Raw genomic sequence first — 16623 nt, 5'->3', positions numbered from 1 at the left:
CTCTCGGGGTCACCCCCCCCCTTTGACTCTCGGGGTGACCCCCCCCCCTTTGACTGGGGCGATTTCCCCCCCCCCTCCCTTTGACTGGGGCGATTTCCCCCCCCCCTCCCTTTGACTGGGGCGATTTCCCCCCTCCCCCCCTCCCTTTGACTGGGGCGATTTCCCCCCCCTCCCTTTGACTCTCGGGGTGACCCCCCTTTGACTCTCGGGGTGACCCCCCCCTTTGACTCTCGGGGTGACCCCCCCCCCTTTGACTCTCGGGGTCACCCCCCCCCCTTTGACTCTCGGGGTCACCCCCCCCCTTTGACTCTCGGGGTCACCCCCCCCCTTTGACTCTCGGGGTCACCCCCCCCCCTTTGACTCTCGGGGTCACCCCCCCCCCCTTTGACTCTCGGGGTGACCCCCCCCTTTGACTCTCGGGGTGACCCCCCCCTTTGACTCTCGGGGTGACCCCCCCCTTTGACTCTCGGGGTTACCCCAACCCTTTGACTGGGGCGATTTCCCCCCCCCTCCTTTGACTCTCGGGGTGACCCCCCCCTTTGACTGGGGCGATTTCCCCCCCCCCCTCCCTTTGACTCTCGGGGTGACCCCCCCCCTTTGACTGGGGCGATTTCCCCCCCCTCCCTTTGACTCTCGGGTGACCCCCCCTTTGACTCTCGGGGTGACCCCCCCATTGACTCTCGGGGTGACCCCCCCCTTTGACTGGGGCGATTTCCCCCCCCCCCCTCCTTTGACTCTCGGGGTGACCCCCCCTTTGACTCTCGGGGTGACCCCCCCTTTGACTCTCGGGGTGACCCCCCCCCTTTGACTGGGGCGATTTCCCCCCCCCCCTCCCTTTGACTCTCGGGTGACCCCCCCTTTGACTCTCGGGGTGACCCCCCCTTTGACTCTCGGGGTGACCCCCCCTTTGACTCTCGGGGTGACCCCCCCTTTGACTCTCGGGGTGACCCCCCCTTTGACTCTCGGGGTGACCCCCCCCCCTTTGACTCTCAGGGTGACCCCCCCCTTTGACTCTCGGGGTGACCCCCCCTTTGACTCTCGGGGTGACCCCCCCCCCCCTTTGACTGGGGCGATTTCCCCCGCCCCCTCCCTTTGACTGGGGCGATTTCCCCCCTCCCCCCCCCTCCCTTTGACTGGGGCGATTTCCCCCCCCCCCTCCCTTTGACTGGGGCGATTTCCCCCCCCCCCTCCCTTTGACTGGGGCGATTTCCCCCCCCTCCTCCCTTTGACTGGGGCGATTTCCCCCCCCCCTCCCTTTGACTGGGGCGATTTCCCCCCCACCCCTCCCTTTGACTGGGGCGATTTTCCCCCCCCCCCTCCCTTTGACTGGGGTGATTTCCCCCCCCTCTTCCCTGTGACTGGGGCGATTTCCCCCCCCCCCTCCTCCCCCCCCCCTCCTCCCCCTCCTCCCCCTCCTCCCCCTCCTCCTCCCTGTGACTGGGACGACCCCACCCTCCTCCTTGTGACTCGACGCCCCCCTCCTTGTGACTCGACGCCGCCCCCCCTCCTTGGGACTCGATGCCCCCCCCCCCTCCTTGGGACTCGACGCCCCCCCCCCCTCCTTGGGACTCGACGCCCCCCCCCCTCCTTGGGACTCGACGCCCCCCCCCCTCTCCTCCTTGGGACTCGACACCCCCCCCCCTCCCCTCCTTGGGACTCCACACCCCCCCCTCCCCTCCTTGGGACTCCACACCCCCCCCCTCCCCGGGATTCGACACCCCCCCCCTCCTTGGGACACGACACCCCACCTCCCTCCTTGGGACACGACGCCCCCCCTCCTTGGGACACGACGCCCCCCCTCCTTGGACACGACACCCCACCCCCACTCCTTGGGACACGACGCCCCCCCCTCCTTGGGACACGACGCCCCCCTCCTTGGGACACGACGCCCCCCTCCTTGGACACGACGCCCCCCCTCCTTGGAACACGACGCCCCCCCTCCTTGGGACACGACGCCCCCCCTCCTTGGGACACGACGCCCCCCTCCTTGGGACTCTCCCCCCCCCCTCCTTGTGACTCTCCCCCCCCCCCTCCTTGTGACTCTCCCCCCCCCCCTCCTTGTGACTCTCTCCCCCCCCTCCTTGTGACTCTCCCCCACCCCTCCTTGTGACTCTCCCCCACCCCTCCTTGTGACTCTCCCCCCCCTTGTAACTCCCCCCCCCTTGTAACTCCCCCCCCCTTGTGACTCCCCCCCTTGTGACTCCCCCCCTTGTGACTCCCCCCCTTGTGACTCCCCCCCCTTGTGACTCCCCCCTTGTGACTCCCCCCCCTTGTGACTCTTCCCCCCCCCCTCCTTGTGACTCTCTCCCCCCTCCTTGTGACTCTTCCGCCCCCCCCTTGTGACTCTCTCCCCCCCCCTTGTGACTCTTCCGCCCCCCCTTGTGACTCTCTCCCCCCCCCCTTGTGACTCTTTCCCCCCCCCCCCTTGTGACTCCCCTCTCCCCTTGTGACTCCCCCCCCCCTTGTGACTCATTCCCCTTTATATCTCTGCCCCAGCGGCGAGCCCTCCGGCACCTCCTCGCGGTGCAGCAGAAGTGGGGTGTCCCGGAGTCGGGGGACACTGAGGCGCAGCTTGCGGAGCTGTGTGGGGGGAGCGATGACGGGGAGAGCAGCGAGGGGGAGGAGAGCAGCGAGCCGCTGCTGGAAAGCGAGCTGGAGCTGTCACAGAGTGGTGAGGCGCGGGAGCGTCCCCACGTCGTCCCCCCTCCACGTCCCCCCCTCCACGTCCCCCCCCTCCACGTCCCCCCCCTCCACGTCCCCCCCCTCAATGCCCCCCCCTCCACGTCCCCCCCCTCCACGTCCCCCCCCTCCACGTCCCCCCCTCCACGTCCCCCCCTCCACGTCCCCCCCTCCACGTCCCCCCCTCCACGTCCCCCCCCTCCACGTCCCCCCCTCCATGTCCCCCCCCTCCACTTCCCCCCTCCACGTCCCCCCTCCACGTCCCCCCTCCACGTCCCCCCCCTCCACGTCCCCCCCCTCCACGTCCCCCCCCTCCACGTCCCCCCCCTCCACGTCTCCCCCCTTCACGTCTCCCCCCCTCCACGTCTCCCCCCCCCCTCCACGTCCCCCCCCTCTCCACGTCCCCCCCCTCCACATCCCACATCCAGGACACCTCCAACCTCGGAGGCTCACTCATAATAATTTCTCATCCTGCCCCCCCCGCCCCACACACTCTGATATCCTGCCCCCCCCCCCACCCCACACACTCTGATAATCTGCCCCCCCCACACAAACTGATATCCTGCCCCCCCCCCACCCCACACACTCTGATAATCTGCCCCCCCACACACACTGATATCCTGCCCCCCCCACCCCACACACTCTGATAATCTGCCCCCCCCACACACACTCTGATATCCTGCCCCCCCCCCCACCCCACACACACTGATATCCTGCCCCCCCACCCCACACACACTGATATACTGCCCCCCCCACCCCACACACACTGATATCCTGCCCCCCCACACACTCTGATAATCTGCCCCCCCCCCCCCGCCCCACAAACTCTGATATCCTGCCCCCCCCCCGCCCCACACACTCTGATATCCTGCCCCCCACACACTCTGATATCCTGCCCCCCCCACACACTCTGATATCCTGCCCCCCCACACACTCTGATATCCTGCCCCCCCCACACTCTGATATCCTGCTCCCCCCCCACACACTCTGATATCCTGCCCCCCCCCCACACACTCTGATATCCTGCCCCCCCCGCCCCACACACTCTGATATCCTGCCCCCCACACACTCTGATATCCTGCCCCCCCACACACTCTGATATCCTGCCCCCCCACACACTCTGATATCCTGCCCCCCCACACACACTCTGATATCCTGCCTCCCCCCCCACACACTCTGATATCCTGCCCCCCCACACACTCTGATATCCTGCCCCCCCCACACTCTGATATCCTGCCCCCCCACACACTCTGATATCCTGCCCCCCCCCACACACTCTGATATCCTGCCCCTCCCACACACTCTGATATCCTGCCCCCCCCCCCCCACACACTCTGATATCCTGCCCCCCCCCCCACACACTCTGATATCCTGCCCCCCCCCACACTCTGATATCCTGCCCCCCCACACACTCTGATATCCTGCCCCCCCACACACTCTGATATCCTGCCCCCCCCACGCACTCTGATATCCTGCCCCCCACACACACTCTGATATCCTGCTCCCCCCCCACACACTCTGATATCCTGCTCCCCCCCCCACACACTCTGATATCCTGCCCCCCCACACACTCTGATATCCTGCCCCCCCCACACACTCTGATATCCTGCCCCCCCCACACACACTCTGATATCCTGCTCCCCCCCCCACACACTCTGATATCCTGCCCCCCCACACACTCTGATATCCTGCCCCCCCACACACTCTGATATCCTGCCCCCCCCACACACACTCTGATATCCTGCCCCCCCACACACTCTGATATCCTGCCCCCCCCCACACACTCTGATATCCTGCCCCCCCACACACTCTGATATCCTGCCCCCCCACACACTCTGATATCCTGCCCCCCCCACACACTCTGATATCCTGCCCCCCCCCCACACACTCTGATATCCTGCCCCCCCACACACTCTGATATCCTGCCCCCCCACACACTCTGATATCCTGCCCCCCCCACACACTCTGATATCCTGCCCCCCCACACACTCTGATATCCTGCCCCCCCACACACTCTGATATCCTGCCCCCCCCACACACTCTGATATCCTGCTCCCCCCACACACACTCTGATATCCTGCCCCCCACACTCTGATATCCTGCCCCCCCCCCACACACTCTGATATCCTGCTCCCCACACTCTGATATCCTGCCCCCCCCACACACTCTGATATCCTGCCCCCCCACACACTCTGATATCCTGCCCCCCCCACACACACTCTGATATCCTGCTCCCCCCCCACACACTCTGATATCCTGCCCCCCCACACACTCTGATATCCTGCCCCCCCCCACACACTCTGATATCCTGCCCCCCCACACACTCTGATATCCTGCCCCCCCCACACACTCTGATATCCTGCCCCCCCACACTGATATCCTGCCCCCCCCCCACACACTCTGATATCCTGCCCCCCCCCCACACACTCTGATATCCTGCCCCCCCACACACTCTGATATCCTGCCCCCCCCCACACTCTGATATCCTGCCCCCCCACACACTCTGATATCCTGCCCCCACACACTCTGATATCCTGCCCCCCCCCACACACTCTGATATCCTGCCCCCCCACACTCTGATATCCTGCCCCCCCACACACTCTGATATCCTGCCCCCCCCACACACTCTGATATCCTGCCCCCCCACACACTCTGATATCCTGCCCCCCCCCACACACTCTGATATCCTGCCCCCCCACACTCTGATATCCTGCCCCCCCCCCACACACTCTGATATCCTGCCCCCCCCCCACACACTCTGATATCCTGCCCCCCCACACACTCTGATATCCTGCCCCCCCCCCACACTCTGATATCCTGCCCCCCCACACACTCTGAATCCTGCCCCCCACACACTCTGATATCCTGCCCCCCCCCACACACTCTGATATCCTGCCCCCCCACACTCTGATATCCTGCCCCCCCACACACTCTGATATCCTGCCCCCCCACACACTCTGATATCCTGCCCTCCCACACACTCTGATATCCTGCCCCCCCCCCCACACACTCTGATATCCTGCCCCCCCCACACACTCTGATATCCTGCCCCCCCACACTCTGATATCCTGCCCCCCCCCCCCACACACTCTGATATCCTGCCCCCCCCACACACTCTGATATCCTGCCCCCCACACACTCTGATATCCTGCCCCCCCCCCACACTCTGATATCCTGCCCCTCACACTCTGATATCCTCCCCCCTCACACTCTGATATCCTCCCCCCCCCCACACACTCTGATATCCTGCCCCCCCCCACACACTGATATCCTGCCCCCCCACACTCTGATATCCTGCCCCCCCCCCCACACTCTGATATCCTGCCCCCCCCACACACTCTGATATCCTGCCCCCCCACACACACTCTGATATCCTGCTCCCCCCCCACACACTCTGATATCCTGCTCCCCCCACACACTCTGATATCCTACCCCCCCCACACACTCTGATATCCTGCCCCCCCACACACTCTGATATCCTGCCCCCCCACACACTCTGATATCCTACCCCCCCCCCCACACTCTGATATCCTGCCCCCCCACACACACTCTGATATCCTGCCCCCCCACACACTCTATCCTGCCTCCCACACGCTCTGATATCCTGCCCCCCCCCACACTCTGATATCCTGCCCCCCCACACACTCTGATATCCTGCCCCCCCCGCCCCACACACTCTGATATCCTGCCCCCCCCACACACTCTGATATCCTGCCCCCCCACACACTCTGATATCCTGCCCCCCACACACTCTGATATCCTGCCCCCCCACACACTCTGATATCCTGCCCCCCCACACACTCTGATATCTGCCCCCCACACACTCTGATATCCTGCCCCCCCCCACACACTCTGATATCCTGCCCCCCACACACTCTGATATCCTGCCCCCCCACACACTCTGATATCCTGCCCCCCCACACACTCTGATATCCTGCTCCCCCCCCCACACACTCTGATATCCTGCCCCCCCCCACACACTCTGATATCCTGCCCCCCCCACACACTCTGATATCCTGCCCCCCCCACACACTCTGATATCCTGCCCCCCCCACACACTCTGATATCCTGCCCCCCCACACACTCTGATATCCTGCCCCCCCCCCACACACTCTGATATCCTGCCCCCCCCACACACTCTGATATCCTGCCCCCCCACACACTCTGATATCCTGCCCCCCCACACACTCTGATATCCTGCCCCCCCCACACACTCTGATATCCTGCCCCCCCCCCCACACACTCTGATATCCTGCCCCCCCCCACACACTCTGATATCCTGCCCCCCCACACACTCTGATATCCTGCCCCCCCACACACTCTGATATCCTGCCCCCAACACTCTGATATCCTGCCCCCCCCCACACTCTGATATCCTGCCCCCCCCACACACTCTGATATCCTGCCCCCCCACACACTCTGATATCCTGCCCCCCCCCCCCCACACTCTGATATCCTGCCCCCCCCCACACACTCTGATATCCTGCCCCCCACACACTCTGATATCCTGCCCCCCCCACACACTCTGATATCCGGCCCCCCCACACACACTCTGATATCCTGCCCCCCCCACACACTCTGATATCCTGCCCCCCCCCCCCCCACACACTCTGATATCCTGCCCCCCCCCCCACACACTCTGATATCCTGCCCCCCCCCACACTCTGATATCCTGCCCCCCCCACACACTCTGATATCCTGCCCCCCCCACACACTCTGATATCCTGCCCCCCCCCACACACTCTGATATCCTGCCCCCCCACACACTCTGATATCCTGCCCCCCCACACACACTCTGATATCCTGCCCCCCCACACTCTGATATCCTGCCCCCCCACACACTCTGATATCCTGCCCCCCCACACACTCTGATATCCTGCCCCCCCACACACTCTGATATCCTGCCCCCCACACACTCTGATATCCTGCCTCCCCCCCGACACTCTGATATCCTGCCCCCCACACACTGATATCCTGCCCCCCCACACACACTGATATCCTGCCCCCCACACACTCTGATATCCTGCCCCCCCACACACTCTGATATCCTGCCTCCCCCGACACTCTGATATCCTGCCCCCACACACTGATATCCTGCCCCCCCACACACACTGATATCCTGCCCCCCACACACTCTGATATCCTGCCCCCCCACACTCTGATATCTTGCCCCCCCCACACACTCTGATATCCTGCCCCCCCCACACACTCTGATATCCTGCCCCCCCACACACTCTGATATCCTGCCCCCCCCACACACTCTGATATCCTGCTCCCCCCACACACTCTGATATCCTGCCCCCCCACACACTCTGATATCCTGCCCCCCCCACACACTCTGATATCCTGCCCCTCCCCACACTCTGATATCCGGCCCCCCCTCACACACTCTGATATCCTGCCCCCCCACACACTCTGATATCCTGCCCCCCACACTCTGATATCTTGCCCCCCACACACTCTGATATCCTGCCCCCCACACTCTGATATCCTGCCCCTCCCCACACACTCTGATATCCTGCTCCCCCCCACACACTCTGATATCCTGCCCCCCCAACACTCTGATATCCTGCCCCCCCCCCACACACTCTGATATCCTGCCCCCCCACACACTCTGATATCCTGCCCCCCTCCCACACACTCTGATATCCTGCCCCCCCCACACACACTCTGATATCCTGCCCCCCCCCACACACTCTGATATCCTGCCCCCCCCCCACACACTCTGATATCCTGCCCCCCAACATTCTGATATCCTGCCCCCCCCCCACACTCTGATATCCTGCCCCCCCCCACACTCTGATATCCTGCCCCCAACACTCTGATATCCTGCCCCCCCCCCACACTCTGATATCCTGCCCCCCCACACACTCTGATATCCTGCCCCCCCCCACACTCTGATATCCTGCCCCCCACACACTCTGATATCCTGCCCCCCACACACACTCTGATATCCTGCCCCCCCCCACACACTCTGATATCCTGCCCCCCCCACACTCTGATATCCTGCCCCCACACACTCTGATATCCTGCCCCCCACACGCTCTGATATCCTGCCCCCCCCCACACGCTCTGATATCCTGCCCCCCCCCACACATTCTGATATCCTGCCCCCCCCACACACTCTGATATCCTGCCCTCCCCCCACACTCTGATGTCCTGACCCTCCCCCCCACACGCTCTGATATCCTGCCCCCCCACACACTCTGATATCCTGCCCCCCCACACTCTGATATCTTGCCCCCCCCACACACTCTGATTTCCTGCCCCTCCCACACACTCTGATATCCTGCTCCCCCCCCACACACTCTGATATCCTGCCCCCCCATACACTCTGATATCCTGCCCCCCCCCCCACACACTCTGATATCCTGCCCCCCCCACACACTCTGATATCCTGCCCCCCTCCCACACACTCTGATATCCTGCCCCCCCCCACACACACTCTGATATCCTGCCCCCCCCCACACACTCTGATATCCTGCCCCCCCCCACACACTCTGATATCCTGCCCCCCAACACTCTGATATCCTGCCCCCCCCCACACCTGATACCTGCCCCCCCACACTCTGATATCCTGCCCCCCAACACTCTGATATCCTGCCCCCCCCCCACACTCTGATATCCTGCCCCCCCCCACACACTCTGATATCCTGCCCCCCAACACTCTGATATCCTGCCCCCCCCCCACACTCTGATATCCTGCCCCCCCCCACACACTCTGATATCCTGCCCCCCCCCCACACACTCTGATATCCTGCCCCTCCCCACACTCTGATATCCTGCCCCCCCCACACTCTGATATCCTGCCCCCCCCCCCACACACTCTGATATCCTGCCCCCCCCCCACACACTCTGATATCCTGCCCCCCCCCCACACACTCTGATATCCTGCCCCTCCCCACACTCTGATATCCTGCCCCCCCCACACTCTGATATCCTGCCCCCCCCCCCCCACACACTCTGATATCCTGCCCCCCCCCACACACTCTGATATCCTGCCCCCCCCCCACACACTCTGATATCCTGCCCCCCACACACTCTGATATCCTGCCCCCCACACGCTCTGATATCCTGCCCCCCCCCACACGCTCTGATATCCTGCCCCCCCCCACACATTCTGATATCCTGCCCCCCCCACACACTCTGATATCCTGCCCTCCCCCCACACTCTGATGTCCTGACCCTCCCCCCCACACGCTCTGATATCCTGCCCTCCCCCCACACTCTGATGTCCTGACCCTCCCCCCCACACACTCTGATATCCTGCCCCCCACACACTCTGATATCCTGCCCCCCCACACGCTCTGATATCCTGCCCCCCCCCCACACACTCTGATATCCTGCCCCCCCCACACACACTCTGATATCCTGCCCCCCCCACACACTCTGATATCCTGCCCCCCCCCACACACTCTGATATCCTGCCCCCCCACACACTCTGATATCCTGCCCCCCCCACACACTCTGATATCCTGCTCCCCCCCCACACACTCTGATATCCTGCTCCCCCCCCCACACACTCTGATATCCTGCCCCCCCCACACACTCTGATATCCTGCCCCCCCACACACTCTGATATCCTGCCCACACTGATATCTGCCCCCCACACACTCTGATATCCTGCCCCCCCACACACTCTGATATCCTGCCCCCTCCCACACACTCTGATATCCTGCTCCCCCCCCACACACTCTGATATCCTGCCCCCCCACACGCTCTGATATCCTGCCCCCCCACACGCTCTGATATCCTGCCCCCCCGCGCTCTGATATCCTCCCCCCCACACTCTGATATCCTGCCCCCCACACGCTCTGATATCCTGCCCCCCCCACACTCTGATATCCTCCCCCCCACACACTCTGATATCCTGCCCCCCCACACTCTATCCTGCCCCCCACACACTCTGATATCCTGCCCCCCCCCACACGCTCTGATATCCTGCCCCCCCCACACACTCTGATATCCTGCCCCCCCCCCACACACTCTGATATCCTGCCCCCCCCCCCACACACACACACACTGATATCCTGCCCCCCCTCTCAGAATTAGACGTGGCCACTTACTTGGATGTGAGATAGGGACACGTACAGGTAAGGGGGGACGGGGCGTCCTCGTCACTTACTGACCTGTCACTCACTGACCCGTCACTCACTGACCCGTCACTCACTGACCCGTCACTCACTGACCCGTCACTCACTGACCCGTCACTCACTGACCCGTCACTTACTGACCCGTCACTCACTGACCCGTCACTCACTGACCCGTCACTTACTGACCCGTCTCGCTCTCCACAGAGGATGATTTGGATCTGGAGGGATACGATAAATCCGTCCCCAGCAGGAGGAGAGTCAACCGGGTGAGAGGGGGGACACAGGGGGGGAACACAGGGAGGAGGTGGGACATAGTGAGGTAGGGATACAGGGAGTGAGTGGGGGCACAGGCACTGAGGGGGGGATACAGGGAGAGAGAGGCACACAGAGAGGAGGTAGGACACGGAGTGAGGGGGGACACAGACACTGAGTAGGGGACAGCAGGGGGGATACAGGAAATAAGGGGGGGGACAGGCACTGAGTAGGGGACAGCAGGGGGGATACAGGGAGTTAGGGGGGGACACAGGCACCGAGTAGAGGGCAGCAGGGGGGGATACAGGGAGTAGGGGGGGACACAGGCACTGAGTAGGAGACAGCAGGGGGGATACCGGGAGTAAGGGGGGACACAGGCACTTAGTAGGGGACAGCAGAAGGATACAGGGAGTGTGGGGGGGACACAGGCACTGAGTAGAGGACAGCAGGGGGGATACAGGGAGTGTGAGGGGGACACAGGCACTGAGTAGAGGACAGCAGGGGGGGGAACAGGCACTGAGTAGAGGACAGCAGGGGGGGATACAGGGAGTGTGGGGGGGACAGGCACTGAGTAGGGGACAGCAGGGGGGATACAGGGAGTGTGGTGGGGACAGGCACTGAGTAGGGGACAGCAGGGGGGATACAGGGAGTGTGGGGGGACAGGCACTGAGTAGGGGAAAGCAGGGGGGGACAGGCACTGAGTAGGGGACAGCAGGGGGGGGACAGGCACTGAGTAGGAGACAGCAGGGGGGGATACAGGGAGTGTGGGGGGGACAGGCACTGAGTAGGGGACAGCAGGGGGGGGGGACAGGCACTGAGTAGGGGACAGCAGGGGGGGACAGGCACTGAGTAGGGGACAGCAGGGGGGGACAGGCACTGAGTAGGGGACAGCAGGGGGGGACAGGCACTGAGTAGGGGACAGCAGGGGGGGGACAGGCACTGAGTAGGGGACAGCAGGGGGGGACAGGCACTGAGTAGGGGACAGCAGGGGGGGACAGGCACTGAGTAGGGGACAGCAGGGGGGGACAGGCACTGAGTAGGGGACAGTAGGGGGGGACAGTAGGATGGTCTGGTCAAGCGGAAAATGTATTTCTTCAATGATGAATGTTCTTCATGTTTGAACCAAAATGTTCATCAGGACGTCTTATTTATTCTCCTGACGACCTATGAACTTCTGTTGTGGGAGTATATGTATATGTACGCGCACACGGGCGCACATACACATACGTGTTCTGTAACTGTTCCATGTAAGCGGTTCCTCAGAGGACAATGTCCCTCCCAGCATGAGGATGTGATGCAGCACGTGGGGGGAGATCAGGGGGATTGGGCGGTGAGACCCCACAGATCTGTAACCCGTCCCCCCTCCCATCCCCCCTGCTGTCCCTCCACAGTGGAACCGCCGCAATGAGAAGGGCGAGACAGGTCTGCACCGCGCCTGTATAGAGGGCAACACCAAGCTAGTCCTGAGCCTGCTGGAGAAGGTATGTGGGGCCCAGCGTCATTACTCCTCTCCCCCTCATACCTGGTAGGAGAAGCCCCAGCGTCGTTACTCCTCTCCCCCTCACACCTGGAAGGGGTAACCCCAGGCTCGTTACTCCTGTCCCCCTCACACCTGGGAGGGCTATCCCCAGTCTCGTTACTCCTCTCCCCCTCACACTTAGGGCTAGATATCTTCAGGAGGTGCAGACAGTTGAAGAGTGGCCGGGATCCCACTGCTGCCACCTTGTTAATACCTGGAGCTGATTATCTTCGGGAGGTGCAGGCAGTAGAAGAGTGGCCGGGATCCCACTGCTGCCACCTTGTTAATACCTGGAGCTGATTATCTTCGGGAGGTGCAGGCAGTAGAAGAGTGGCCGGGATCCCACTGCTGCCACCTTGTTTATACCTGGAGCTGGATATCTTCGGGAGGTGCAGGCAGTAGAAGAGTGGCCGGGATCCCACTGCTGCCACCTTGTTTATACCTGGAGCTGGATATCTTCGGGAGGTGCAGGCAGTAGAAGAGTGGCCGGGATCCCACTGCTGCCACCTTGTTTATACCTGGAGCTGGATATCTTCGGGAGGTGCAGGCAGTTGAACAGTGGCCGGGATCCCACTGCTGCCACCTTGTTTATACCTTACATTGTGGTCAGAGCACTAGTGGAGACTCAGTGGTCTCTTATTCAATGTTGCGGCAATAGTGCGGCACCCGAAGATATCCAGCTCCAGGTATAAACAACATTGAATAACTGACCACTGAGTCTCCACTAGGGCTCTGACCACAATATAAGGTATTAACAAGGTGGCAGCAGTGGGATCCCGGCCACTCTTCTACTGTCTGCACCTCCTGAAGATATCCAGCTCCAGGTATAAACAAGGTGGCAGCAGTGGGATCCCGGCCACTCTTCAACTGTCTGCACCTCCTGAAGATATCCAGCTCCAGGTATTAACAAGGTGGCAGAAGTGGGATCCCAGCCACTCTTCTACTGCCTGCACCTCCCGAAGATATCCACGTATAAATAAGGTGGCAGCAGTGGGATCCCGACCACTCTTCTACTGCCTGCACCTCCCGAAGATATCCAGGTATAAATAAGGTGGCAGCAGTGGGATCCCGACCACTCTTCTACTGCCTGCACCTCCCGAAGAAAAACTGCACCCACTGTAATTATCTAAACTGAGTGCGGTAAGATCTCAAACCTTTACCTCCCTCATACCTGGGAGGGCTAAGCCGAGTGTCATTACTCCTCTCCCCCTAATACCTGGGACGGGTAACCCCCGCGCTATTACTCCTCTCCCCCTCATACCTGGGAGGGCTAAGCCCAGCATTAATACTCCTCTCCCCCTCTTACCTGGGAGGGCTAAGCACAGCGTTATTACTCCTCAACTTCCAGAGGCTGTTATTCTGGGACGGGTAATTATGAAAGAGAGAGATCACTGTTACCAATACTCTGTTTACCAATACTCTGTTTACCAATACTCTGTAAACCAATACTCCGTGGCAGAGACTGGAGGACAGGCAGGCGTACTCTCTGATGTTAGGTGTCTGGGGACGGGTAATCCCTTATAACTGGCCAAAAACACCATTTGTAAATAATGGAACCGCCTCATTGTGCTAAAAGCAAAGACTTTTCGGCTTTGTTTCTTTGGAAATTAAATATTAAATCTTTTTGTTCTGAACAGGGGATCGGCCGAAGATATTCCCAAGTGCCATCTCACTGTGTTTCCACACGAACATTAGGAGGGACTGACCCCTTAACCCTGTCACTGCCATTAGTACACTTTGCCCCTAGGAGGGACTGATCCCTTAACCATGTCACTGCCATTAGTAAACTTTGCCCCTAGGAGAGACTGACCCCTTAACCCTGTCACTGCCATTAGTACACTTTGCCCCAAGGAGACACTGACCCCTTAACCATGTCACTGCCATTAGTACACTTTGCCCCTAGGAGGGACTGACCCCTTAACCCTGTCACTGCCATTAGTACACTTTGCCCCTAGGGGGACTGACCCCTTAACCATGTCACTGCCATTAGTACACTTTGCCCCTAGGAGAGGCTGACCCCTTAACCATGTCACTGACATTAGTACACTTTGCCCCAAGGAGACACTGACCCCTTAACCATGTCACTGCCATTAGTACACTTTGCCCCTAGGAGGGACTGACCCCTTAACCCTGTCACTGCCATTAGTACACTTTGCCCCTAGGAGAGGCTGACCACTTAACCCTGTCACTGCCATTAGTACACTTTGCCCCCAGGAGAGACTGACCCCTTAACCCTGTCACTGCCATAGTACACTTTGCCCCTAGGAGAGGCTGACACCTTAACCATGTCACTGCCATAGTACACTTTGCCCCTAGGAGAGGCTGACCCCTTAACCCTGTCACTGCCATTAGTACACTTTGCTCCTAGGAGGGACTGACCCCTTAACCATGTCACTGCCATTAGTACACTTTGCCCCTAGGAGGGACTGGCCCCTTAACCCTGTCACTGCCATTAGTACACTTTGCCCCTAGGAGGGACTGACCCCTTAACCATGTCACTGCCATTAGTACACTTTGCCCCTAGGAGGGACTGACCCCTTAACCATGTCACTGCCATTAGTACACTTTGCCCCTAGGAGGGACTGACCCCTTAACCATGTCACTGCCATTAGTACACTTTGCCCCCAGGAGAGACTGACCCCTTAACCCTGTCACTGCCATTAGTACACTTTGCCCCTAGGAGAGACTGACCCCTTAACCATGTCACTGCCATCATTACACTTTGCCCCTAGGAGGGACTGAGCCCTTAACCCTGTCACTGCCATTAGTACACTTTGCCCCTAGGAGGGACTGACCCCTTAACCATGTCACTGCCATTAGTACACTTTGCCCCTAGGAGGGACTGACCCCTTTACCCTGTCACTGACATTACTACACTTTGCCCCTAGGAGGGACTGACCCATTAACCCTGTCACTGCCATTAGTACACTTTGCCCCTAGGAGGGACTGACCCCTTAACCATGTCACTGCCATTAGTACACTTTGCCCCTAGGAGGGACTGACCCCTTAACCATGTCACTGCCATTAGTACACTTTGCCCCCAGGAGAGACTGACCCCTTAACCCTGTCACTGCCATTAGTACACTTTGCCCCTAGGAGAGACTGACCCCTTAACCATGTCACTGCCATCATTACACTTTGCCCCTAGGAGGGACTGAGCCCTTAACCCTGTCACTGCCATTAGTACACTTTGTCCCTAGGAGGGACTGACCCCTTAACCATGTCACTGCCATTAGTACACTTTGCCCCTAGGAGGGACTGACCCCTTAACCATGTCACTGCCATTAGTACACTTTGCCCCTAGGAGGGACTGACCCCTTAACCATGTCACTGCCATTAGTACACTTTGCCCCTAGGAGGGACTGACCCCTTTACCCTGTCACTGACATTACTACACTTTGCCCCTAGGAGGGACTGACCCATTAACCCTGTCACTGCCATTAGTACACTTTGCCCCTAGGAGGGACTGACCCCTTAACCATGTCACTGACATTACTACACTTTGCCCCTAGGAGAGACTGACCCCTTTACCCTGTCACTGCCGTTAGTACACTTTGCCCCTAGGAGGGACTGACCCCTTAACCCTGTCACTGCCGTTAGTACACTTTGCCCCTAGGAGGGACTGACCCCTTTACCCTGTCACTGCCGTTAGTACACTTTGCCCCTAGGAGGGACTGACCCCTTAACCCTGTCACTGCCATTAGTACACTTTGCCCCTAGGAGGGACTGACCCCTTAACCCTGTCACTGCCATTAGTACACTTTGCCCCTAGGAGGGACTGACCCCTTAACCATGTCACTGCCATTAGTACACTTTGCCCCTAGGGGGGACTGACCCCTTAAAAGCGTGTGGGCCATGCACACGTGTGTGCCAGGCAGACCGGCTGAACGTGTGGTTGTGTTGGAGGAGAGAGGGGCCGTGGGACCTGTCTAGTGAAGGGAGGAGGGTCTCTGTCTTAATGCCTCTGCCCGCTGGGAGCTTAGGGCTGTGTCTCTGCCCCCATATAAACGGTGTGCTTGCTTTGGGGTCACTTTAGCACCTCACACCCAGGCCCTGTCTCTTCTCCTCACAGGGGCACCC

The 16623-nt window shown here is 60.7% G+C and overlaps 1 protein-coding gene across 1 annotated transcript in view; it reads left to right on the top strand.

The window, feature by feature from the left end:
- LOC142474389 (tonsoku-like protein) overlaps positions 1-16623 on the top strand; it is a 65650-nt gene that overhangs the window by 11379 nt on the left and 37648 nt on the right. The window contains exons 2-5 of the mRNA XM_075580863.1: positions 2497-2671; positions 10977-11038; positions 12416-12505; positions 16616-16623. The exon at positions 16616-16623 is cut by the window's right edge and continues 65 nt beyond it. Of these exons, the coding sequence (XP_075436978.1) occupies positions 2497-2671; positions 10977-11038; positions 12416-12505; positions 16616-16623 (335 nt within the window). The remainder of the gene's footprint in view (positions 1-2496; positions 2672-10976; positions 11039-12415; positions 12506-16615) is intronic.

The sequence above is a fragment of the Ascaphus truei genome, chromosome 2 (genome assembly GCF_040206685.1).
Source record: "Ascaphus truei isolate aAscTru1 chromosome 2, aAscTru1.hap1, whole genome shotgun sequence".
In the NCBI taxonomy this organism is placed as follows: Eukaryota; Metazoa; Chordata; class Amphibia; order Anura; family Ascaphidae; genus Ascaphus; species Ascaphus truei.
This window is presented reverse-complemented; position numbering and strand designations above follow the sequence as displayed.